General features: G+C 37.4%; 3 protein-coding genes across 6 annotated transcripts in view; 2 read left to right on the top strand and 1 right to left on the bottom strand.

Moving 5' to 3' along the window:
• LOC306855402 (membrane-associated guanylate kinase, WW and PDZ domain-containing protein 1-like) overlaps positions 1–2,511 on the top strand; it is a 126,151-nt gene extending 123,640 nt beyond the window's left edge. For all 4 annotated transcript variants that reach the window (XM_079394106.1, XM_079394107.1, XM_079394105.1 and 1 more), the window contains one exon: positions 1,095–2,511. In XM_079394106.1, coding sequence (XP_079250232.1) covers positions 1,095–1,283 — 189 coding nt within the window. In that variant the 3' untranslated portion in view covers positions 1,284–2,511. The remainder of the gene's footprint in view (positions 1–1,094) is intronic.
• LOC306855407 (uncharacterized protein) lies at positions 2,171–6,691 on the top strand. Its single transcript, XM_079394117.1, has 2 exons — positions 2,171–3,015; positions 4,280–6,691. Exons 1-2 carry the CDS (start codon positions 2,964–2,966, stop codon positions 5,467–5,469), a joined length of 1,242 nt encoding a protein of 413 aa, XP_079250243.1. The 5' UTR covers positions 2,171–2,963; the 3' UTR covers positions 5,470–6,691.
• A 1,884-nt stretch (positions 6,692–8,575) lies between these two features.
• Positions 8,576–9,868, bottom strand: LOC306855409 (rhodopsin-like). Its single transcript, XM_079394119.1, has one exon. The coding sequence runs from the start codon at positions 9,851–9,853 to the stop codon at positions 8,801–8,803; it is 1,053 nt and encodes a 350-aa protein (XP_079250245.1). The 5' UTR covers positions 9,854–9,868; the 3' UTR covers positions 8,576–8,800.
• Positions 9,869–27,566: the final 17,698 nt, after the last annotated feature.

Here is a 27,566-nt window from a genome sequence, read left to right as displayed (position 1 = left end):
GAGTGGTCTTAAACTCTTGTTAATTTAATTTTTAATTAAGTATAACTTATATACTTAGCACTTTGTATATTTAAATGTATTATTATACAGTATATTATATTGTATTGTATTATATTATATTATGTTATATTATTTAGGTGATAGATTAATATTACATTTTAAATTGCTAAATAATTTTTATAGATAGAACATTATTTTTAAATAACACTACATTATTATATTATAATACATTACATTATATTATGAATGTTTGGATGAATTTTGATAGATGAAAATGAATTATTTTATATAATATTCGTTAAATTTAAATATATTTTAATATTATATTATATTTTAAAGGATGAATTGATTAATTATATATATGAAAATTATATTATATTATATTATCCCCAGTGATCTGGATATTATATTCATCTTATATTCATAATATCACATAAAATGATGCCTCATAAATAGTTGTAATAATAAATAAGTGGGCATTATTTATCATGTTTTTAACAGCTTTCAGTTTAATTATTAGTTAAGTATGAAATCAATTAAAATTATTTTTAAATGTTGATAATTTAGTTGATATTTTGCTCACCTGATTATGCATGGTTAGTTGCATCTCATTATTTGCATTTACCATTGTTTCTGCTGTCCTCAGTCAGAGCAACCCACAAAACAAATTCTATAATCAGAGCATCACATTTAATTTTCTATAGCCATAGTCATCTTGGAAGATGACTTTGTTCTTAAACTATGGATTTTTAAAATAAATAAGATTAGAGAAATTAGCTGTCTGTTAGCTCCAATGCTAAAAAATGAAATGCAGAGCCGAAGTTAGATGAGAGGATAGTAGCGCAGGGACTCTGAAGTGCAGCGAGTTGTCAACCGAAGACCCATTTTTGTGGAAACGATATTCCCATGACGATAAGCTCTGACAGCTAACCAGAGGCAGAGAGGAAAATAGCACAAAGGAAATTCTACCTTCCTCTTCATCTTTAGCTTTCTTTATGCATGCCGGTGTTTACTGGATGTCACCGCTAAATATAGGTTCCATTGCCTTATTTTTATGCTCTCCACATCCTCTCTTTCTCTCTTTATCTCTCTAGGTTGGAGATGAGATCCTGGAGATCAATGGGGAGAGCACTAAGGGCATGAAGCACGCCCGCGCCATTGAACTGATCAAAAATGGTGGCCGAAAAGTCCACCTGGTCCTAAGGAGGGGGGACGGCTCTGTGCCAGAATATGGTGGGTCAATCTACGAGAACATCCCCTTCTCCCCTGTCTTCACCCCTTGAGGAGTTCCCCCACGGGGGTCGGCAACACCACCACCTCTTCTTTTCTGTGCACTGGCCCTGTTCTCTGACCTCCTCCTGGGTGATGGGCCTTCCACTCGCTGCTGTTGCCCCCCTCTGCCTCTGTGCTCTGGGCTAGCCTAGGGGACTATGGGATATGTGGCTTTTGGGTGGTGGTTGTGGCACATGCTTTTCGTCATACTTCACAAGAATAAAACAAACAAAAAAAAAATAATTCAAAGCGAGGAAGCAGAAATATTAACATTTCTAAAACTGGATATACGTTTATTGTTTTTCAGAGGAAAAAAATATGATAAACTCCGTCATGCCCCTTGTTGGGGCGGCATGATGATGTCAGTGAGTTGTAACATATTTATGATATTTATTGAAGGTGAATGTAAGCTACTGAGAAGGGTCTTTAAGGAGATTCTATGACAACAACGCATTCTGGTATCATTAGCCGTTTCGGTAAAAACTCACAATACTGTATTCCATATATTCACAGATCTTTTTGCACATTGTACATGTCAACTGCTTCTTTGCGAACTTTGCAGATGGTTCTTGAACACCACATTCCATTATCGATTTTTTTGTTTTGTTGTTGTTTCTAACGGATTGTTATCGGACGCTACATCCTTTAATTTACAGACAGAAAACAACTCACTTATTGAGCATAATGTCAGTGCCGCATGATGTCAGTGAATATCTAAATGTGTTTTTTTCCTTGTCAATTTCCATAATATTTATGGAAAAATCACGTACTAGTTTGCCACAGTTATTTTTTATGCGTTTGGTTTTTTTTTTTGGTTTTGACCATTTAAAGATGCTCATTCATGTATTTTGTCAAGTTCAGAATGTGATATAATGTGTCCTTTCCTGCACCAACATGATATCTCTGTGAGGTTGTATATTTTTATACCATTTTGTACTTGTTTTTCTCATTTTTCTCTTCCATGTCTCACCACTTTTGTTTTCTTTCTGTTTGCAATGTAAACTGCTTCATATGGTGTGTGTGTGTGTTAGTGCACATAAGCTTGTTACGGCATCCACATCTCACTGTCTTTGGGTTGGTTTGCTGCTGGGTGAGGGTGTGTGTGTGTGTGCGCGCGCGCGCGTGTGTGGTTCCGGCTCTCTCTGTTACTGTTGATTTTTTTCACTCAAGGGTGGGGGCGTTTTAATCTCTATCTTTGAGTAATTGATCAAATAAACACTGTTTCCATTGCAAAAGAGCATAACTCTCTCACGACTGTTGTTTAAGGGATCTAAATACTCTGCTTCTCTCTCTTCTTTTTTTTTTATCTATTCTTTTCTGTTGTTCTGGGCTCTTCCTTCCACCCCTAGCGATGGTTGCTCCCCAAGTCGCTGCTTGTGTGAGATCTGAAAAGACAGGAGAGCCTGCTTTCTACCAAAATCAGACCACGGTTTGTACATCCCGTGTTCCGTCTCATCACACATCTGGCAGTTTTCTGTGCTGTGGCTTCCACTCAACTGTACTGTCCCTTGCAAGTTCATTTACACAGAATGCATTGCCAGTGCTGTGGCCATTCCTGACATTGTGAACTGAATGAGTGGGTTCATTCTTGCATTTAAAGTTTGCCGACATCCCCACAGACGAGATGAAAACCTCATCAGTGAATGCAATTTTGTTTTTCTTATTAGTTGGTGTTGTTTTATTTTTTTGTCATGCGTTTTTTCGTCGACGTTTGCCACCCACCAAAGTCATTAACCGGTACAGGTAAATCTTCTTTGACTCTTTGTATCCCTGTCTATCTTCAGCATGCTAGGTTTCTCTCACCAAAAAATTTATATATAAAAAAATAGCTCAAAAGTGCTTCTACATGTAGAATGTTAGTTTCGAACTGCAGAAAAGAGTCGTGGGAACAGAAAGGTTTGTCTGCAAGTTTTGCCTCAGGTTTGTTACATCCATTTTTCTAATCATATAGACATGTCTATCACAAACCAGTCCATTATCTTTGAATATTAAACTTTTGAACAGCATTTTAAAAGCATCAAATGCATGAGTTCCTCATTTGCATCAGCACTAAAACTATTCTAAATTGTTGATTGAACACATTCAGAGTAGGAGTAGAATCAGTAAGTACGTTAACATGCACAGTTAAGGCAGATTTTTGCTTAGTTATCATTTCTCTGTCCAAGTATTCAGTACATGGCAAATATTTGGGGAAAAAAAGGTTGCATATCACCTCAGCCTTTCGAAGCACAGTGCTAAGGCCAGTTGTAATTTGATTAACGTATTAGTATTGGGCAATAGTCAAACTTCACAAAAGTGGACTAGTGCTATTTCAGTTCGACATAAAAGAACTAAAAGCTGGAATACACTACACTATAAAAAAAATCAGAGTAGATTTTTGAAATGCTTAGACTCATGCACTTACAGACTTGCTGAAAATGGCTCCAAAAAAACCTGGCCACCATAAACTCAGTGACTGATCATGCTACCAGACTTACATGGCATTTGGAACAGATCAAACCCACATAGAAACATGCAGCTTGTTGCTAGGAGATGCATGACAAATGAAAACAATATCTTTTAAAATTTACTCAAAACATTGAATGATGTTGGATTTCCTCTGACTGGATGGAATTATAATCTGAAGCTAAAAATTCTGGAGTCTGTGCCAATCATACATCATTCTGTGAAATCTCTCAAGTCCGACTGAAGTCGAATTCGCAGACTGGCTTTGGCGTCCCTCAACAAGCGTTGAATCCTCCAGACTACAAAAATCTGGGCGAAAGTCATGTAGTGGATTCCAGCCTTGACTGTTGTTCTAGTGTGACTGAAATCAGACTTTTAAAGTGCATGTAGACGTACTTAATGGGGGCAAGGTAGTCTAGTCATGGTAACAACTTAACCAGTAAGAGCTTCGAAAATATAGTAATAATAAAGACAAGACACATTTACAGTTCATCACAAACATGATACTTGTTCAGTCAGTATGTGACAACTGAGTTCACCCATAATTATTCATATCTTACAGACGGCATCAACGACGGCAACGGCCTCGGCGCCGGTGCACAAACTGTTTCGGAAGTGAACACAGCTCCTTTCGAAAGTCGGCCCCACCCACCATCGGAGTCCAGCTATCCACCAGACCTTCACAAATCATCACGAAATGACGATAGGAGGGCGCGGGAGTCGGGTCAACAGGAGCACGGCCACCGGTCAAACCACCGCCACAACAATCACAGACACCGCTCCCCTGAAAAGAAGAGCAGGAGCAAAGGGCACAGCAAGGACAGTGGAACCTCAAAGCCTCACAAGAGGAAGGGCGACAAGAAGAGGTCCAGCAAAGATGACTCACACCATCATCACCACCACAGTCACAACCAGAACCACCATCACCACCGGAGGCACCACTCCCCAGAGAGGCGCAGAGCTCGGAGCGCTGAGAACACCTTGGACCGTCGATACGACCGGAGACACGGCCGCTCACCGGATAGAAGCCACCATCGCCACTCTTCTCCTCGCAGACACAGTTCACCTCAGCGCTCACCCCAACGATCCGGTTATCGCCGCAGCTCTCCTTACCGCCGTAGATCCCCCTACCGTTCCCCTCAAAGATCCAGATACCAGTCTCCCTCGAGACGTCCTGCGGCTTCCTCAGATAAACCCTACAACGGTGACTTCGACAGGGGGCTGGATTTGACCTTAAAAGAGCCTCCTGCTCCGAAGCCTCCATCCCGATCCGAGAGCATTCCACATTTGACAGCGTCCCTGGACCGGCTCGATCTGGAAGACACCCTACCAAGAGAGCCACCCAGCTACCTTGACGACCTTTCCCCTATGGAGCGAGCCTATCGCGACTCGACTCTTCTCCGCGGGGCTTCTCGAGACGGCACCTTTCCCCGTGTTCGGACACCCGACTCTGAATCAGCCTTCCAGAACTACAACTCGTTGTTGAGGGGCCGCTCCCCTGTGAGAAGTGGGGGCAGACAGAATGGATACCGTAGAGTCGAGTCTCCGATTTCAAATTCGTACCGGACGAGGAGTCTAGGTCGAAACCTGTCTCCCATCAGAGGGTACCGCGATGAGGAGGAAGAGGAAGTCAAATCCCAGCTGAGTGATTATTATAGCACGCTCAGATCCAATTACAGTAGAGCTAACAACAGTGTACCTGAGCCAAGGAGGAATGCCTACAAAGAGAGCCCTAAAGACCTCAGCATCTGATGGGTCGGCTATGAAGGGCGCCATTCCCAGAACCCACTGTCCACACGAGCCTTCATCCAAGGACTGCGCAGACCCTGGATACTAAATTATTGATGTGAAATCCGGTGTTTTCTCATGCTTGAACATCTTTACAACTCTCAACAGCAGAAGAATGATTTTGTTTCTTTCCATCAAAGCATCATTTTGGTTTCTTTTATGACCCTTTTTATAAATCTACTTGCAGTTCTACAGAGATTGACAACTATGTATAAAGAAAACGATTATGTGCCTAACAGTACCATTCTTGGTGTTTTATTTTTTGATTTTCTTTCATTTTGTTTTACAAAGGACAACCTTTTGGACTACTGTCCGATTATGAAATATTCTGTTACAGAGAGCCCTCTCATGCACCGAGCAGCTCAGTCAATGTGGTGCTCAGACATATACTGTGCATGTCTTTACACTTTCAATGTCTTTTCTCTTTTATTTTCTCTCTCTTCCCCAGTGCCACTGTTTTTTAGACATTTGACCAGAGTATAGCACAAGCCTGCATTCGTTTGTATATTTTTGACAGTTTGCAGTATATGTACATTCAGAGGTGATCATTTTAAAAGAATGAAGGGATAATGAAATAAAAACTATGATGATAATGTTCAAAAAAATAAACAGTATATATACACATTTTGATGGTCTTTCTTATAATTCTCAAGCTTTGCACAAAAAGGAAATAGGCTAGTTAGCGGGTCAAGCGGAGGATAACTTGGCCTGCGAAATTTATTCAAGATGGATGCGCGTGGGAGGTAGAGACTGTTTAACTGTACTAGGTTCTTCTCTAGCACTTTGCCAACATGTCTGGAAAATAAAGAGGAGGAGAGAACAAAGACTTCTTTATCTTCTTGGCAGTTCAAAAGGTGAAGGAAAAGAGATTCAATACACTGCCCACGGAGTTGACAGCTTTTTAAAAATCCAGTGAGAACTCCTTCTCTTGGGTCATCAGATGAATAAGAGACAGCCTTCCTCTCTGGCTTAAAAAGAATGATGTGAATGCATAAAAAGATCCATGTACCAAGTGTACTTTGTTCTCTGCAGCCATAGTAGGGATAGAGTGGTTAGGGATCAGAGGGAATTAGTATGTCCTCACTTCAACAACAACAACTTTACAGAATGAGAATAAACATTACTGGTGCAGAAAATTTTAAAGACCTCTTTATGTATGTTTATTCAACTTTCAGGCCATTTAGGTTTGCACAACAAAAAAAAAAAGTTAATGCTTGTACGATTTGGTCTACAGCAAAATATTGACAAGGTAGAACTCATGATTTTCACTCAACACATGAAAAGGTGACTGTGCAGAAGAACAACATGCGACAGAAAGCTCTTTAATATCTGGCACAAGACAAAAGTAGTTGATTCATTCCTGGAATCACAGTGTTAGTTGAGCTACCTGGTGTGAATGGCTGTTATTTTGACCTCATTTTAGTCCCACTGCTGCATCCAAGAATAGAAGACCTACATTTTGGAGAATGAAAAAACAGGATTGGAGTGACGTAAGCTACAGACACTGTTGCTTTCCTTCCGTACAAAAGTATGCTGACTTCCCAACATCCAGATCTGAACAAAGATCTACCGATCTATCTGTCTGTCTGTCTGTCTGTCTGTCTGTCTAGCATTTGTACCCTTCTCTTCTGTTTATGCAGGTTTGAATTTGTATTCTATTGTACATCAGGGGGAGAGTAAGAGGTTTCTGGGTTGCCATAGTTACCCCAAGGTCATTTTTTTTTTTTTAACACAGAGTTTCATAGGCATTTGTTTCCAAAGAGCATGGCGCAAAAACCTTAAAATGGCAATAAAAATCAAGGAAACAACGATTGCACTTTAAATGTTTAATTTTCCTTGCTCACATAACAGACAATGCATTTGTTTGTAGTCGCATTTGGCAGTCAATGTCACTGAGTTTGTCTTGACTCTTGATCATTGTCAGAAAAAGACATTTTGATATTCTAGTCTAGATATCAGTACATAAAGTACAGTAAATCATTTTAGATCTGCATTCTAAAATCTGCATTCCCCTTTACATTTAATAAAAAAAATATTCAGCTATAATCTTACTTATACTTATTACTTCTATATACTGGCACTATGTAGCAGTGTTATTTGTTCTGCTCAAATTCATGAAACTAAATTATACTCAATTCTACAGTTTTATATTTTAATATGTAATTTATTTGTGTGATGGTAAGCTGAATTTTCACCAGCCGCAACTCCACTGTTCATTGTTACATGATCTTTAGAAATCATTGTCATGCTGATTTGCTGCTTAAGAAACATTATCATTATCGTCAATGTGAAAACAATTGTGCTGCTTAAAATTTTGTAGAAGCCATGATATACAGTATAGTCAACATTTGAAGTGGATCAAAAAAGTTAATCAAAGTTGTCCTAAGACAAGAACGCATTTTGGTTGTAGGTTTTAGGACATCTTTGGTGAAAGGTTTTGTATATATATATATATATATATGTGTGTGACCGTGGACCACAAAACCAGTCTTAAGTGTCAATTTTACGAAATTGAGATTTCTACATCACCTGAAAGCTGAATAAATAAGCTTTCCATTGATGTATGGTTTGTTAGTATAGGACAATATTTGACGGGGATACAACTATTTGAAAATCCGAAATCTGAGGGTGCAAAAAAAATCTAAATATTGAGAAAATCACCTTTAAAGTTGTGTAAATGAAGTTCTTAGCAATGCATATTTCTAATCAAAAAGTAAGTTTTGATATATTTACAGTTGGAAATTTACAAAATATCTTCATGGAACATGATATTTGCTTAATATCCTAATGATTTTTGGCATAAAAGAAAAATGGATCATTTTGACCCCTACAATGTATTTTTGGCTATTGCTAAAAATATACCCCAGCGACTTGTTTTACCCCAAGACTGGTTTTGTGGTCCAGGGTCACACACACATATATATATATATATATATACACATATACACACATATTTCAGGATTCTTTGATGAATAAAAAGATCATATGAAAAACATTATTTTGAAACAATATAAAAACTGTCACTTTTGAGTAATTCAGTGCATCCTTGAAGATTTTTTTTGTTGACACCGAGTTAAAAGTACTAGTAAAGTGCTGTTCTTGTCTAATACAGATAATTTTATATTCCCATCCACAGTCTGAGCTGTACTGAAATGTCTGTCCACTGAAATATCCGTAAACAACCTGACACCAGAATTTTCCCATGTGTCGTTACAGGAAAGTAACTGTCATAGGTTGCAGACAGCTGAATTGTATATTCTGTAAATAGCCCAGAGCATGACCCTCAGGCAGAAGATTAAGAGCTGGAGACAGATGAGGTCTCTGTCTTGGACTTCGAGGTAGAACTTCCTTCCTCCTCATCCTGGAAGGGATCTTTTCCACAGCACAGTATTAACATCATGGAGTGACGGAACTGCTTATTCATGAAGACGTAAATGAGTGGGTTATAGAGTGCCGAGCTCTTGGCGAAAAATGCTGGGATGGTCATAAAAATGGGGCCGAACTGACTTCCCTGGTTGGTGAAGATATACCAGGCGACGCTGGCGTAGGGGAGCCAACATATCAGGAAAGCGATGACCATGAGGATTACCATTCGAGTAACTTCTCGCTCGGCCCTCTGAGTAGTTTCCGATTCTTGTTGCTGGGCCGCTGCGACCTTGACGGTGCAAAGCAGACGGCCGTAGCAGAAAGAAATGATGATGAGAGGAATTGAGAAGTGCACAACGAACATGTAGATGACAAAAGACTCGTTCTCAGTCTCAGGATTCAACGTGTAATAGTCCACTCCACACGAACACTGCAGGCCCTCGGGGATGTAGCGGGACCATCCGAGGAGAGGTGGTACAGCACACGAACAGGCCATTGACCAAGTAATAGCGACACCAAAGGTGGCGTGGAGTTCCGTGAAGCGAAATTTGGAGAAGGGCTTGCAGACAACCACCCATCTCTCCACAGCCAAGACAACCAGAGACCAGAGTGCAATCTCACCGCCGAGAGTAGCAAAGAGACCTTCCAAGTTGCAGCCGGCACGTCCTAGGACGAAATATCCGTGTAAGGAGGTGTAGAATGTGGTCGTGAATCCACCAAATACCATAAAGAGGTCAGCCACGGCTAAGTTCAGAAGGATGTAGTTCAGGGGGGTTCGCAGTTTTTTGTTTTCAACGGTCACGTACAATGTGAGGCCGTTGACGGGAATGCAGGTCACGATGAGGAAGAACATGTATGTGGCGACACAGTAGAATGCCAACGGTGAAGCCAGGTAGTATTGTGGGTACTCATAAGGGCTGCGCACCACGCCAGTCACATTGGACATGGGAACGTAAAAGTCTGGTCCCTCCGTGCCATTCATGACGAACGGTTTGTTTGGTCTGGGAAACTGAGCACACTCCGCTCAGGTGCCTTTAAAGGGCAGATTATAGATTAGCATATTTGAGTGGTCAGCAGAATTGTGGTTCAGGCAATGCTTATCTTAATCTCTGCCCTACACTTACATGCTCACGGTGTGATCAGGTTATGTGGATTGCATCGGTCTACATCAATTGGGTTAAACAGATTAGTTGGTACGTAGAGCAATTTCTAAAACAACAACACCTTGCGTTGTCTCCCTTTTTAGTATTTTTCATCTTTAAATAGCTATTTATAATTATCTCAAAGACACAACTAAAGAGCATAAGAGTAGACAAATGAACATGAAAATGAACTGTACATGAATTTTTTTTAATAAAAGGTAAAGATGATTTTTTAATGTTATGTATGTGGTCTTGCTTCACCAGTGTTAATCCGTTTATTTGATTTCTGTTTTATAGCTTTAATACTAACAATTAGAGTTTGACCATATAGCCTTGAACACGTTTGAAACTTATGTGCCTTAATGTATTATCCACTTTAATTCACAACACAAATATAAAAACTGTCATAAAAACTTGTTGAACCTTGATATATAGTAAGAGAGGGAAAATTTTTAATCATCATCATCATTCATTTATTTATTTATTACAGATTTCTACTTTTCAAGATTGTCTAGTTGTTGACTAAAAATTAGGCTTTGTAGAGATACTATTTGTTGGGACATTTCAAAATTATATTATTATAATTTAAATATAAGTATGGTTATAATTTTTTTTAGCATATTGCTATAGCATATTTATTTATGGACCACATTTGGAGGAGTATGACTTTTTCAGACAGTAGACAACTAAGATGTAATGTCTGACAATTTCTTTGCATTATTAGTTGACTTCAGTAAATAATAACTGTATTAGTCAGGTTTTACTTGGTATTCAGTCCTGGAGAACTAGGAAGGCTATAATTCAATATCTCTCACAAAAAAGAAATTCAAAATATGCATATATTCTGAAATGGTTTAATACCTTTTCCCTGAAGAGACAGTGAAAACATGATGCCACGTCAACATAAATGAAGAGATGAAACTGAAAAAAAGGTTAAACATCAGCAGACAGCGTGACCCTGGTCAATAACTTCCCAAGCGCCATCTTGTGGTGAATATCTGAAATGGCAGTTTCTCTACAACAGCAATCCCTTTAATTAATTTTATTTATTTAGTTAGTTATGAACATGATACATCTTTGAAATCCAGCAACTTATGTTGAAATCATCGTGTTAAACATTGATTATAATGACATTTAATTGCCTGTGGATATCTGTCTTGTCACTTTATGCTACTTCAATTTGATGTTCAAAACATAGGCAGTTTTACAGACTACAGCAATGTTATATTTAGTGCAATGAATAGAGTAAATGGAAAACAATGGGGGCCTATAGGGGTCCTCCTTCGGCACAATGCAGACGCGCTCTCTACTGCTGACACACAACCCTGCAAGAGTGTGAAGAAACCCTTCAACCCACCAGTCAGTAAATTTGTCATGAACTCTATATGCAATTTATTTAGAATTGTTACATTTCTGTAACAACTGTTATGATATAGCACTTGAATTTACTATGAATTCAAAGAAGGATGCACCAAGTCCACTTCACAGCTTTGTCTCATTGTAATAATATATTTTTGTTTTGTTTACTTAATTTAATTTCACATGCATAAATCGCTAAAATATTAGGCTACTCCTATTTTATCGATTTCTGTCAGTTTCTATTTAGCTGAATTTAGACATACAATTTTATATAAAATTCTTGATGAGCATGCACTTACATTCCAAATGCACTTTAATACTGATGTGTGAACCATAACGCTTTCTTTTAAAGTTGTACATTTCTTTGAAATGAATGCAGTATTTTCTCAAACATTCCTTCACTCTCCAGGAGCTTATGTAGGGCTGGCTGCTTAATAGCGTCGGCTTCTTGACTTTGTCGAGAGATCTGGCCTGGGAAATTGAATTATTTGATTCCAGTAGTGTATTAAATTATCTGTGCCTGGGACACATAAAGACCAAACAAAGGTCTTCTCACATCAGCATAGCTTCCTGTGTGTCTTAAATAGCACTCTTATCTCTCTCTCTCTGGGTCCTTTAGCGCTTGTTCTCTGGATAAAATTTACAGGACTCCATATTATTCTGTTACTGATGCATCAGAATCAAAATCTTTTAGTGTTGACTGGTGGTAACGGTCTGTTTCTGTGACACATACTGGGTTGCCTCTAACCAAAGGCAGTATAGTGTGTTTAGGCACCATGCAATTTCTTTTTTTTCTTCTTTTTTTTTTTTTTTTACAAATTTTACAAATGCCTGGGACATAAACAAAGTTATGTCCCAGGCATTTCATCATTTGTGCATTTATGTATGTACCATCCACCATCCATCATTTGTTCCAGGTAGTTAACATCTATTTCAACTAACATCTATTTGACTAATGACAGCATAATAATTGCTTTTTCATTTTTTATTAATTTTTATTTTTAATTTTAGTTTTCGTTTATTTTTATTTCTGTTTTAGTTATAGTAATTTTACATATTTTATTTCAGGTACCATTTCTAATTTCAACTTTTTTATTTTATTAATAAATTACTAAATTTGAGCATTATTTCAATTAGCTAAAATTATTTTTTAAAAGTTGTTATTTTAAGTTAACAATAACAACACTATATTATAATAATAGAGGGTAAATACATTCTAAAGTCATGTTATCAGATTGATGTCGAGATTATCATCATCATTTTTATAAGTACAATTGTTTAAATAAACGTTTGGTTTCACTTTTATTTTATAAGTTTATGAAGTTTGACATGAAGAATATGAAAATTAGATCACTTTTTGTGCATCAAGAGTGCTTGTGAAAGGCTAATCTGTTATTACTCATGCATAAAAATTACATGGTATATGCATAATACTGAGCAAACAACATTTTAACATCAACTGTTACCAATAGTAAGTCATCCAAAACTTCAGATATGTATTTTGGATTATTTTTTGTCTTTTATGACTACAGTCCCACAATAATCTAGAATGTTTCAGAAAGAATCATCACTAAACCAAATTTGTAGTTACTGAAAGTTGGAAATTAAAGGCTAACTGAAATCTATTCTATTTATTATTATTTTTCTACATCTGTATCCACTCACTTGCACACTGAAATGAGTGAAATGCTGAAATGAAATAGTGTGCATGTTGTGATTGCAACATGACATATGTATAGTTACTTAGTTTGGGTCCAGAAAGCTGAAATAAAGCACCATGGGGTAATGCACATGAGCAACACCACTGAGACTCAAGCTGTCTTCTGCAAAGGAAAATACACAAATGAGACAGACACCTACTGCTGGAGGGCCCTCAGTTGTATACAGTTGAGAAATATCAACATATTAGAAACAGATTTGCCCATTTTGAAACAGCAATCAAGTCAAACCAAGACTTGAACCATCTGACATCCATTTCTGTCAGTATTGGTTAAGGTGATGAGAAGGCCAAGTTTGAATCTGTAGACTTATTGAGTTGTTTCTGTTCTGGTGGAGAAAATCAGCATAATATATGCAAACATGGTGAAATCTGAGCTGATTACACTTGCAATGCCCATTCAAAAGTTTGGGGTCTATTTTAATATAAAGTTTGGGGTCTATTTTAATATATTTTAAAATGTAATTTATTCCTTTGATGGCAAAGCTGAATTTTCAGCAGCCACTACTCCAGTCTTCAGTGTCACATGATCCTTCAGAAAACATTCTGATATTTAGGAGTAGTTAAAATAACTTTAATCCAAGCTACAACCTTGACTTAGCTGGAATCTATTGACTAAAAGTGTTTGGTAGCCGTTGTGTTAGACGTCAAGTTGACAAAAGAGGTACAAGTCAGGACTCTGCTGTGAATCCTTACATGTGAACAGTCTCACTCCTCCACTAGATTCATCAGACAGACTGCTCTCACTGGCCTGACTCTAGGGGTCATAGGTCTCCCTAATGCTGATTAATCAGTCGCAGTGAAGCAGTGACAGATTGTTTGGACTCAGAACAAGTGATAAGCGAGCAAAATACAAGCAGAACAGACCAAAATGTCTTGGCAGTGAAGAACGAAAATGATATCTGGAGACTGTCATTAGATAAGTTTGATAAAATGTCCATAGAAGATATTGGTCTTAGCTGTTAATTGAATTCTCACTTCCAGAGACATCCTTGTCATTTACTAACAACTTCTTAATAATAAATTAATTTCACTGTGCAGTGAGGCAGTGTGTATAGTCTCATAGAGTTGGATCTCACTGTAAATGTTCTTTAACACGTGTCTATCTTTGTCAAAATAGTTCTTTATCTAATATCAAAGGGATGTTATCAACTAGCTTGGCAAGTTTTTTCAAAGAGGTAGATGTCTTCCTACAAGCTCTAAGCATAACATTTTTGGAAAGGAAATATCTTCCAGAAGACGCAGCATTTGTGTGCTCCATCCCTTGATCTAATCATCCACTTTCTTCTTCAACACTATCAGACTTGGTCATCTTCTCTCCTTTCCTGCTTCGTGACATTTGGCAAGGCTGCTCGTCTCTCCTTTTTGGATCTTTCTCTTCTCCTTGTCTGCCTGGACTTCCTTCCACAAATTCATCTCAAAGCTCGTCTACATGTTTTGGTTAATGAATCTGGTTTATGTTTCAGCTATTACAGTAAGGAGTACTAGTAGGGAGGAGGTTGCATCCTCTCAGGATGATTACATCTCCGATGTGACAATGCTAGACTGCTGGGAGAGGCATGTGGAAAGGCCTGCACAATGAAACTGAGGTGGGGTCACTTACGCTAAGATGGCACTGTCACATCCCATGGCCTTTAGACAGGCTGTTAAACCATCTAAGAGGTAGGAAGTGATGCTAGATATGGAGGTGTTCACAGGATGTCCTGAACAATAATAGGTTGGGCTGACAGGAGGAAGTGACTGGGCTACATGCTTCTGACGTTGCATACGAGGGGAGGGAGCCGGTGTGAATGATATGAGTGCCGAAGCAGCCCAGTTCTGTGGGAAAACCCAAGTGAGCATGCTCAACTGCCATGTAGAACAAAGGCCACTGGTTGTGCCTCTCGGGACAAGCAGCAGATCTCATTCAGCACGCCTGCTGTGAGAGCAAAAAATAGAATGATTACACACTTGCTAATACACACAAACCTTAGCCAAAATACACAGAGCATTTCTGAGTAGACCAGCTATGATTTCAGGAGTAAAGCCAAAAATTGAGAACTGCAGTAATATAGAGAAGGCCAGGGATTGTTTAAATATGTGTTAAATATCTATTTCAAACTTTGATATAATGTTCCCATATTTATCTGGTAAAAATTAAAGTTGCTTTTGAAATCTATAAACTGGGTAAATATTCAAGTATAGGCTACAAAGAGTTGTTACAAGGTGAGTTGTAATACTAGAAAAAAACTGATGGTTTACATTTTGTACAGTATTTATTTTATTTATATTATTTTTTTATGCCTCTATACTTGTTCATGATTCCAAATGCATAAATAAGTGTAATTTTATTGTAAACATTTTCATTTAAAAACTAAAAAGTAGGAAAGGTTTTATTCTACATCTGCAGACAAGTACATAATAATACATAAACATTCCTCCCTGTATGCTCAAATATGATATTTAAAATATTTATATTTAAAAATGTTTAATTGTCTATCCTGTAAATTCATATAAAATATAATATGGGACCATGGACCACAAAATCAGTCATAAGGGTCAATTTTTCGAGATTACTGAGATTTATACATCATCTAAAAGCTGAATAAATAAGCTTTCCATTGATGTATGATGTCTTTGTTATGATAGGGCAATGTTTGGCCGAGATGCAACTATTTGAAAATCTGGAATTTGAAGGTGCAAAAAAATCTAAATACTGAGAAAATCGCCTTTAAAGTTGTCCAAATGAAGTTCTTAGCAATACATATTACTAACCAAAAATTAAGTTTTAATATATTTATGGTAGGAAATTTACAAAATATCTTCATGGAACATGATCTTTACTTAATATCCTAATGATTTTTGGCATAAAAGAAAAATCTATAATTTTGACCTATACAATGTATTTTTGGCTATTGCTACAAATATACACCAGCGACCTGTGGACCAGGGTCACATATAGTAAAAATGTACGTGTATATAATTAACCCTCTGGGGTCGCGTTTTTTTGAAAGCCCCTAAAAGGAACTTAAATTACTCTGTGAGTAAATGCATAATATCATACAATTATATTCACATTTAAAGTAAAAATAAAGTAAAAGTCTTTACTACCACTTTCTCATCTTATTAATTTTTGCAAGAAAAAAACATAAATTTTGTTAAAAAAATAAATAAGTTTAAATCTTACTGACAGCAAACAGTGAAAATTAGTGTAATTTCTAAGCAGTTAAACTGGCAGTGTTACAACTCAGAAAATTAGGTGATACACAATTTTAGTTGATACACTCAATTTACATAGAAAATAGATTCTGTGGTGTTTCTTTTAAACATCTTGTATTATAATTATTTTTCATTTAATTTTGCTACTATGTTCTGTTTTGCTATTACTTTGTGCAATGGGTTCAGTGTTATTGTTACCTCACTAACGTAACACTGCACAGAAGTACATAGCTACTATAAATCACATCTCTACTGAACAAATGTTGCTTTAAACTGACATTACGCAGATTACTGTAAAATCCAAGTCGTTCCCTCAGAGTTATAGCTATTCCTCATAGGAACACTTAAGCAACGTTGTGTCCCAGATGCTGAAGAGCCTGATGACGTTGTCCTCTCATATCTCTGTGCATGCGTATGAACACAGTGACGTCTGTAACTACCGAGTGTGTTTGGAACTGACCAGCGAGTAAAGAAGAGGAAGATGGCAAAGGAAAGGGATGTGAAGAGAAGAGTTCTGGGAAGACATCATGAAGGGCTTTAGAGGTTGCATAAATCACTACTCACTTTTCCAAATTTTGTGAGCACAGAGTCTAGGAGAATTACCATAATATCAGCTTTGTATGTTGTGCTAAATGTTTCAGTCTAACTTTGATATGTAGAGACAACAAGTGAACCGTTTGTAGGTTGGATTCCCTGAAAAGTATGACTTTGACTCTGTGGTGTTATCATCAAAACATTGCTCTATTTGTTTGTTTGAGCATCATGACCAATGTGACAACAGCAACATTAGCTCACCAATGATTTAACTCTGAGATTTGACTATCTATTTGACCAATAACAGACAAGGGAGTGTTAAGCTGTTACTCTGCAAAATACTTCCATGAGTTCTCAGTCTGATTAAGAACAGGCACAACTGAATACCATATTTTTGTCCCAAACTGAGTCAGACGAGGCATTTTTTTAAATACGCATCGCACCCAAAGGAATTATTATGATTTCATAGAAAGATTACTGTAGAGTGGTAATTGGGACAAAATGCACCAGAACATATGCTGTACAAAAACAGCAACAGACATGATAATTTCAATGTGTTTGAGGAAAAAATAAAAATGAATAAACTTAGCGTGGGAGGTCTGTGCTGTTCATATGCACAAGTGCCTAATCTCTTGAACACACTTGGCCTTTATAGTGTAGACAAAGTCTATTTAAATACAGCCAAGGGTGCTTCTACGTTTATCTTCTTTAAACACACTGACTTAATTTCTTACTGCTCACAATAAGCACTAGTGAACCATTTTCAGTAGTTTTGCTGTTGCATTTAAGATGTGACACAGTGGCTTTTGCTGATAATTTGCTGGAATGTCTGTTTTGAGTTGTGGTCTGTGTGTGAGCTTGTGTTTGAGGGTTTGTAAGAGGGTAGGTGTCAGGATGAGTCTCAAAGTGATCTAAAGCTGTGTGCATACCCTGAAGGATTGTCTTCCAGACTGTTGTAGTACACCACAAACCACTTTAAACATTACCAAAGATTATAAGATAACCACCCATAAAGCTTTGAATAGGCTTGTTTCTCTTCTCCTTTTCACATTCTCCTCATCGTCAGCCAAATTCTGAAGATGTTGGTGGGTAATATAAGACTTTTACAACCTGAGACAAACAAACGGTCCAGTTCATGAACAGATTACAGCATTCAAAATTGCCTATTTACTTTTTCAATGATACTCTTTCTGTGTATTCCTCCCTGCATGCGCTGCCTCATCTTCCACAGCTATCCCCTTTAGTTTCAGAGCTGTCAAGGGAGGGAGACTGAGAAGAATAGGATGCGAGAAACTAGAGGACATATGGAGAAAGAGAAACAGAGACATTGCTCAACTCACTGTTCTTGCTTTGCCATTAGGTAAGTGGGAGACTGTTGTTGTAAAAGCACATTATGTTAATACTATCAGCCTGTACAATGGAGTGAATAGCACAGATGTATGACTGTTTGTGTGTGTGAGCATAGAGCTGAGAAGAGACAGATATGCCAACCCAGCTGGAAAGGGCCATCTCAAAGAGGCAGAAGATAGTTTATGTTACAGAGAATACTCTGACATTACAGGTGGTGAACAGTAAAAATATAGTACTGCTATTCTTCATATGTATGTCAAGTGGAAACTATCACTCTGTTCCAAAGCATGCTGTACTGTTGGTTTCTATTAGCAATTTTTCTATATCAGGTGCACTGTATCAGATCACTGTATGCACTTGCATTGATGGTCACCATGTCGTATTACTAAGCATATACATAAGTTGAGCTTCGTTCAACTTTGTTTGTCACTTATATAACCGTAAACTGCTTGAAAGCGCCTCATTAAGCAGCACTGCATGTATCTTTCACAGAGAAGGCAATCCCAGAATGCATTGTGACAAAGACGGTTATGCCAAAATGGTTCTCTCATTACTGTGAATAGGAGAAAGTGCCATGCCAATATAACACAATAAATCCTGCCATATTGCAACCTAGGTGCAATGGAAAAACATGCCTCTATACCTATACATACAATTCACTGCAGTATCCAGCTGAAACAACTTTTATTCATTTTCACATAAATGATGATTACAGGTTACAGATGATCAAATTAGACTAACTTTGTACGGTTCCTTACTATTTTATGACCTTAAAATATAATTTACTGTAATGTATGACTTGTAAACTAATACATTTGACGTCTGCATCACATAACTAGCTCCACATGTAAGGCTTTTTGACGTAGTAAACTTGCTCACCTGGTACAGCATTGCACTTGTGATGCAGAACGCTCAGGTATGAAACCCGTAAAACGTGTCACGATAAAACAGATCAAAGAGTTGGAGAAGCAAGCTAAAATGTTATAGTTGCTTCAGCGAATGAATAAAGTATATAGAATATAGAATTTTTTATGTTTGTGGTGCATTAGCTTACTCGAGTATCAAAACATCAAACTTTGCTGGAAACAACTGTCAGTTGAGTCTCCTGTGTGGGGTTCTATTTGTGAAACATGCTATGTAGAGCACGTCACATCACTTTTGAGTGATGACTATGAGCTTCTGTTTCAGTTAGAATTCTACTTTAGAAGGCTGCATGTGTAGCTAGTAGGTAGTGGTGCAGCTTACTAGGTTCTGGAACAGAATTACTATGTTGAAATTCCCTGTAGCGCATCTGGCTACTCTTATCAGTTTCATTTGCTTCTTTTCATCCCCCTCACTCTCCTTCTTTCTCTCTCCATCTATTTTTTTCCTTCAAAGATTTTTGGAAATAATCGTCTACTTACCACACAGATGCACCCACAGAGAAGCATTAACACACTGTTATCGGGACACATACACACGCAGCTATTATACTGATATTACATGGCACTGGTGCAGTTTCATTTCTTTCATTATTTATGTTAAATGACTATGGAATTAACAATCTTTACAGACACACTCTAGTGTATGAGTAGAGCTGACAAGATTTTTAGAAAATGCCATTCATATCATTTGTGACTCTGTGGGTTGTTTATTGTATTGAGTCAGCAGAGAGTTTGTATGTCAGGACGTTATAGAATAATGAGATTTAGTGAGATAATGAGAAAATTTTTCAGTATGTGACTAAAACTTGAGGTAAACATCTGTTTGTAGGATTTACCAGAGACGTTGTCATACTTACAGATGCCAGTGACTTATTCCAAAAGCTTGCCACCTCAGCAGTACCAGCTGTTGGAGGCCCACAGAGCATCTCTCTCTCTCTCTCTCTCTCTCTCTCTCTCTCTCTCTCTCTCTCTCTCTCACACACACATACACACTTACATACATACAAACTCTACTTGAAGCTCTTAGACACCTCATTCTCATCATTCTTAACAAAGAACATCATTTAGAGGTGTTGAATGACATACAATAGCCCCAAAAAGCCTTGAGAAAATTGAAGCAGGCATTTTGCAAGCCAGTTTTTCCACTTCTCTGTGACTTTAGATGCAAGAGAGAATTAGAGTGGCCATGAATGTGAGCTATACTCTACTCATTTCAGTTCTCCATCGGAAATTTTTACACAAGTGTACATTTTCCTCATTTGAAAAGCATGCACATCTGAGATCGTGCTTTCTATTGGTTTGTATCTGTGTGATCCATGCAAAACGTGTGATTTATTTTCTCAGTCAGTTAAATGCAAACCAATATAATCAGGCAAGAACCTTTTAAGAAAAGTTCAGGATTTAGAAAAATCTTGGATGGATCTTATCACAAACAGGATATGTTCACATTGCTCAATTCTGATTTATTTCTCTGATCCATGTTTTTTGGCTGTTCACATTATTTTGTGGTCAATATCAGATTTGAGAGGGAACTGATCACAGTCCTGACCAATGAAATCTTTAGAACTGGCTCATGTTGTTCCAAAACAATATGACCTTATTTTTTTGTGGAAATAATTGGTGTGGGGAATAATCATGCATGCTAAACAGTTCATGACACTGAACGTTGACTCTTTCTTTATTTAATGCTTCATTCTTCCATTCTGTCTTTTCTTCACCCATAAATCTGAACCATTATCTCTAACTTTTGCCCCAGGGACTTTGCAAATAATCTGGCCTCAAGTTGGATATTTAGTCAGTGTGTGCAAGTGTGACTGTCTTTTCAGCGGTTTTGTTTGTGGTTTGTCTCCCACTCTGCTGAATGTAGTACACTTGTATACTTCTTGACATGAAATGTGGCTGCGTTCTGACATCTGAGCAGGAACACACCCATTCTGTTAGCCATCTTTTGCCAATTTTGCATGCAGAATAATTGCTCTTACCTCAAACATCTTGTTATTCCTTGCCTCTTATCCTACAATGTAGTCAATGAATTCTGCAGTTTCTCACTATAAACACACTCAAGTGTGATGAGGTGTTATTGTCTCCTAAATGGAGCTGAACAACTGCTATTTTTGAAGAACAAAAACTACCACCTCTAAACCATGTTACGGTGGCATAAAATCATTTATCAAAGCCTAGCTAAGGGAAAAAGCATGCAAAGTGTGCCTTAGAAGTGACTGTTAAAGCATTTGCTTGATTTTGATTGTGTATTCAAAGCGGATTGACATTTTCCCACTTAGTCAACCCTTTTAAGAAAAGACCTGACCTCTTGAGACAGCTCTGGTATTCCTGCGGCCTTCCAAAAAGAACCAAAAGTATTCAGCAAATTCTCAAGTATTCTGGTATGTGGCTTCTTATCGCTTAGGAACTAGTGCTGTGCAAGCTTTTAAGATGCCATGGGAACTCAACATGTCCCATACAGTGACAGGAAATACACCTGTTTAAAAAAATAAATAAATAAATTACTTTTTAGAAAGTCAGCAAGTCCAAGAACGTACAGCAAAGGCTTTTTGAACCTTCTGCATGTCAGCTCTTTTAAAGTGGTTAACCAACACTCAAAATGACCCAGGCAGCCTGCTTTTAACCTGAGCCAGTGCTGTTGAATGCTCATTGCAACACCACCTTAATGCACTCCCATGGGCTGAGCCCTGTTGATCAGGAGAACCTTCACACAATGCAAGCAGAGAACGGAAAATAGCAGGAAGGAAGAATTTATAATGCATCCGCATCAAGAACACATAGCGAGGAACCAATCAGTATGCAAACACATCCGTTTATTCAAATTTCTTTGCTTTATTCATCAGGCTGTGTCAGTTCATACTGCTTTCTCATTCTCTAAAGCAGTTCCTGAATGTTTATTCACCACGACCCACTAAAATAGACTGTAATGGTTTTAACACGACTGGTAATATGATATTACCCAAAGGTTCTTGTCTTGAGACCGCTTTGGGTGTTGCAGGTGGATTATCTGTTGTACTGAGTGAGGAGTTGATGATTCTTTCATACTGCAGAATTCCAGGCCTGTTTGAGGGCTGTGTTCACACACTGTGAGATTAAGGGTTAAGGGTAGCTTCTAATTAAAGCTCTTAATTACAAAACAAGATATAAAGAATATGTAAAATGGCTCTGTTGTGGTTTTCAAGCCATGAAATTCACTCCTCCATACTCATTGTGGAACATTTTGCTCATCTAAAGACTTTCTCAAGAGTGATTTCAATTGAATGAGTGTGTAAAACTGCATGCTACATGACATGCTTGAGAAAAAAAGGCATTCCAACACATAATTCTGTAAATTTTAACTTATTTATTTTACAGCTCCTTTCCTTTCTTGACAACTGAATATATACAAATATTATATTGTTTACAGACATTTAAAAAGCGGCATATTTGAATGGAGCTACAGGAGGGAGGCATTAGGAAGACAAAATATCTGTGCTTCAATAATTTATTTTGTTTGAAGTGCCTGTATCTGATCTGAAGTTCTAAATGAGGTGCTGTTGCACTGAGCTTTGTGTGCGGTATGCTGGGTATCTGGTGAGGGCTAGGCTATCAAGGTGAAGATAGCATCTGAAAATGTTTTGGTTTTGATTTTCTTTGTTCCTCCTTATCCCCTCTCTCTGATATTGAGACTGAAATACATAACATCTGCATTTCATTAATGCTAGAAAGCATTAATCATTCAGTAACACATTATAGACTACATTTTTGCTTACCTACAACTATCACTGTGCTGCATAATTGACATTTTTTTAAATGGCATTTGATGACTCCTTAAATCACGATTCCACCAGAATTACCCTAAATAATAACTGATAAGTATTTAAAAGGATACTTTTCTTAATCTGAGAGTTACATAAAAAAAAAAAAACTGAAGCGATTCACCCAAATGTTAAGATAACTCCATCCCAGGTGGCCATACAACTTCCGCACATCCTTTGGCGTGAGAGAGCAGATGAGCAGAATGGGTGTACTTTATACAGGGTAGAGGACTAAGTAACTAACCATAATTGCTACTTGTCATTGAAATAATAGTTCCTGGGAAATTTAACAAGGCTGCTGACTGAAGCTCATGTCCTGTAGAGTCATAGCAGCACACAGGGAAAATAAAGCATTGAATGGTTAAAAAAATTTAATTAAAAATAGTTTTATAGCAAAAAACATATGGTTTTAAACACATTTCAACATTCAGCAGACTTTTTAAATGTACAGCGTATCCCGTTGCTTGTTGTGCCATGTGTTTTTACTGTGACGTGTCTAGACTGCATGTTGACAGGGTATATGTCATAATCAAGTGTTGTAATGGATAAGCCTGTAAAAGGGCTCACAAAGACTGTGGCATCATTCAAAGAGCTGTTATGAAAATAGCTCTCAAAGAAATTCATATGGTCTAATCTGGTACCTCTGTTCATGCTGTATTAAATAATATTGTGGAACGATGCCTTATTGATTTCAGAACAGTTTTGCTGATTCTCTTCAACATGATGATAATTCAAGCAGTTGGTCCAAGGCCAACATAACGCACCATTTTGGGAGATTGTGAACTAAGCACTTATCTTGTTTTTTCTCTTCTGTAAAGGTCACAGTCAGGTTGGCTTTCCATAGGGTTTCAGAAATGTGCTCAGCCAGATGCTTTAAATAAGAAACAGTGTGTTTAAAAGAGGTTAAATGGGTCAAATTCCACTAAATGCAGTAATTCCTATTTTTTATTTTTTTTATGATGCACTTTGCTTTCCTTTATAACTATTACCCAGCTCACATTTTATGAGGCACAAAGCTATGTTTTGACCAAACTGCTAAAAAGCTTCTAGCAGCATCGTTTTACTGAAATTGCATGAGTGGTAGTGATCATAGTACATTATATTTAAAAACTCTTGGAAAACAGCTCTCATAAAAACTGTATTGCTGGCAATTAAATTTTGCCTGTGGCTTATTTTCTACATTTAGACAGCAAAAGACTTAAGGTATGTCTCAAACACTGTATGCTTTAGTATATCTATTTATGCAAACCACAAAGATCGACATTTCAAACCATTGGGATGATATTTATATACACTTAAAAATGTTGGGGGATGAGATGAGAAAGAAGTGAAATAATCGTAAACATCTAAAGCTACTTCCTCGAGAGCTGAGTTGCACATCTGGAAGCCCCTCAAGATTAAACATGCACTTTATGACCTACTGAGAACCACTCACTGTAGCACCAAAGCAGCACTTCCAAAAAGAAATGAATGAAAATAGCTTCATAGGTAAAGTTCTTGGTCTTGGTTGAGGAGTTGAACTTGAAAGTTTGCAGAGTTAGATGTAATCTCCCATTGGACTCTCATTCATTCGGCAGGATGGGAGGGTGGTAGTCACAGATCCGTTAGGAATTCACATCCCACTCATTTGCTACACCAATCTGTTCTATAAACATCAATGATAATGATGATTCTGATTGTGAATGATAAATATTGAGCTTTTTCCCATATATTCTGCAATTGTATATACGTATATATGATATATTAAATATTAAATCAGATGTATTAATATTTTTTATATATACACTTTCATTTAAAAGCTTGTGGTTATTGGCTCAAAATACAGTAAAAAGAGTGCTGTTAAATATTAATGTTATCATTTAAAATAACTGTTTTTTTATTTTAATATATTTTCAAATGTAATTTATTACTGGTTTGGCAACACATCACTCCAGTCTTCAGTGTCACATGATTCTTCAGAAATCATTTTAATATGCTGGTGTTCAAGAAACATTTCTTATTATGAGTGTTGAAACAGTTGTGCTGCTTAATGTTTTTGTGGAAAACATTATACATTTATTTCTGGATTTGATGAATAGAAAGTTAAAAAGAACAATATTATTATATTTGGATTTATTGTTTTAATTCTATAAAACGCTTTCAATTTCCCTTTCTTTTTATTTCCAGAAATATATGGGAAGGAAAATGACATTAAAGGCTATTTTCTTCACAACTGGGATTGTTTTGCTGTGGCTTTCAAATAAATTCTCAATTTAGACTAGGCATTACAAAATTATGGGGTATGTAATTTAGGAACAAAACCGAAGCATTTTGCGTGCAGTGCTCTTGATGCGGAAATGGTGATTCAGAGTTCAAAGGCTGACATTTTCCTTTATTATTGTCTCTTTGACAGCATGCATAAACAGCAAGGCCGGTAAAATCTATTTAATTGCTCTGACCATGTGCAGCTAGTTAATATACTGATTTAACATCAAAATGACCAGGATCCTGCATAATTGCTTTGATATAACTTAAGACTACATTGCTCTGATCTTCCATTGAATGCAATTCATTTCCTTCGGAATAAGACAATGGCCCTCTATGTGCGTCAAAATAAAAGTATGTAAAAACTGGATTTGGCTTTTTCAGCTACACTCATTACTAACAGGTGCATACAATCAAACATACAACCAAACAATCCCATTAGCCAAACATTTTATTAAAATGGGGCCTTATGTGTAGTTTACTGGGACTGATCTGGAAGACCTTGACTGGCTTGTTCAAAGCCCACACTTGAACCCAACTCTACACCTTCAGAGTGAATTGAAATGCTGAATGCAAGACAGATCAAACCCAACATCAGTGCCTGACCTCTCTGAATTGGACAGAACTCCTTGTATCCAACATCTAGATAGACTTATAGAAGCAAGGGAGGTCCAAATATGCTTCGGTTTCGATGTTATGTTTCATAGCTGGCATCTTTTAATTTCTCTTTTCCAGGTCATGTTGCTGGAACTAAAGTAGTCGAAGAGGCAACAAGAAAGACTACTCTTGGTGACCATGAGATCCTATAACTTCCTCTGTGCAGCTTTGATAGCACCACGTAATAAAACAGAACATTTCCTTTTTCATGTTTTTATCAGTTACAGTAGCTTCCGTTGAGCTCACGGCTCCTCTCATTTTCTGTCCTCTCCTTTTAAAAGAGATAAGTAGGTCATTAGGGTAGTTGGGATTTTCTTATGCAATGTTTTACCTCTCTGAAGACACAAAATGACGTTTTTCTGTGAGTTCAGAAAGAGTAAAACATGACTGCATGAGATAAGATACTATGCTCAAAGGATGATGTGCAGCCCAGTCAAGTAAAACATCCCTGGGAGATAAAAATGTATCGTTGGAGCTCAAATTTACATCAGTTCATCTCTGCTTTCCTTTTGAGTTCATTACAGAGCTTGTATAGATGGATAGTTGCAGGAAACCGCAAGCCCAGAAGGGATTTGGCATAGCATTTGGTGTGCAAACTACAAAGGGGGGGATACTAGTGTATCCATGTAAAAGAGTTAAAATAAAGCTTAAATAAATTTGAAGGCTTATGGGATGTCTTGTAGACTGACTATATGCGGTGTGCTGCAAGAGAGAATCTGCCTTTGATTTAGGATTTTAAGCTGGGGTTTTTTGGGGATTTGCATCATGGTACATATGCAGCAAACCTTTAGGACTGATTTTTTTTTAACTAGGAGGGTCATCTAAATTATGGGGTAAGCAACTATTTGCTCTTTGATTTCCTGCCAAGTTTCGAAGCCTCGTTAGTAAAGCATTATTTGTGGAATTTCTCCTTCGCCTGATCGTTGATAATTACCTGCCCTAAACTATTTCTTCAGGCCAGATGCAGAGTCTAATAATGAATAGGTACATGGCCACATGAATGCATCATGCCTAAACTGTGCTCTTTGTTGGGCAATGACTGTAACAACAAATTATGATGGAAAAACCCTTTGTCTTGAAACAAAAGCATTCTTGCTATTTTGGGTTATAGCAGTCTTAATGGATGCACTTCCTCAGTTACTGGAATCATGGTGGAATATCCGGTGATGTCCACTTCGCAGGGCACTTCCGGTCGAATAGAACAAATGTTGCACGTGATAAGAGATACATATGAAATGTGCAGGGGGGGATTGGAATTGGGAACCACTGATGTAGCCTATTGTAGTAATGTTGTCTCTGGTATTCTGTTCTGTGAGCGTATATGAATTTGGGGGCGTGGCTCTGGACGGCAATCACAGGGAGGGTGGGACGTTCGATTTCAGTGCTATCAGGCTAAAGTTTGCATTTTCCAATATCTCCTACTGCACCTTTAAGAGTGGGATACTGGTTTTATTCAACAGTTCAATTAAGTTAATAATAAGAGACTTACATTTTAGGCATAGCATTTCCAAGTTAATTTGATAAAGTAAAAGCAAAGTTCACCGTTGAGCTCTATTCACGTTTTGTTCCTGAATGAATCAGTGATGTTGAACAAATCATTTGAAATTTTGATTCAATAACTCACATATAAATAGTAATTTGTTTCATTCCTCAATGAATCAGTGTGTTTGAATGAATCAGTTGAATGAATAATTCAATGATTTGCTCATAGAGAACACCATGTACTGGCGTAACAATGTAACCTGCAGAAAGAGTTTCTGAAAATCCCCAT

The sequence above is a fragment of the Barbus barbus genome, assembly GCF_936440315.1.
Source record: "Barbus barbus genome assembly, chromosome: 35".
NCBI lineage: Eukaryota > Metazoa > Chordata > Actinopteri > Cypriniformes > Cyprinidae > Barbus > Barbus barbus.
This window is presented reverse-complemented; position numbering and strand designations above follow the sequence as displayed.

Coding starts and splice junctions, on each gene's coding strand:
- LOC306855407 (XM_079394117.1), top strand. CDS start 2,964: ATGCGTTTTTTCGTCGACGTTTGCCACCCACCAAAGTCATTAACCGGT. Junction 3,016..4,279: donor AAAGTCATTAACCGGTACAG/GTAAATCTTCTT, acceptor CATATCTTACAG/ACGGCATCAACGACGGCAAC.
- LOC306855409 (XM_079394119.1), bottom strand. CDS start 9,853: ATGAATGGCACGGAGGGACCAGACTTTTACGTTCCCATGTCCAATGTG.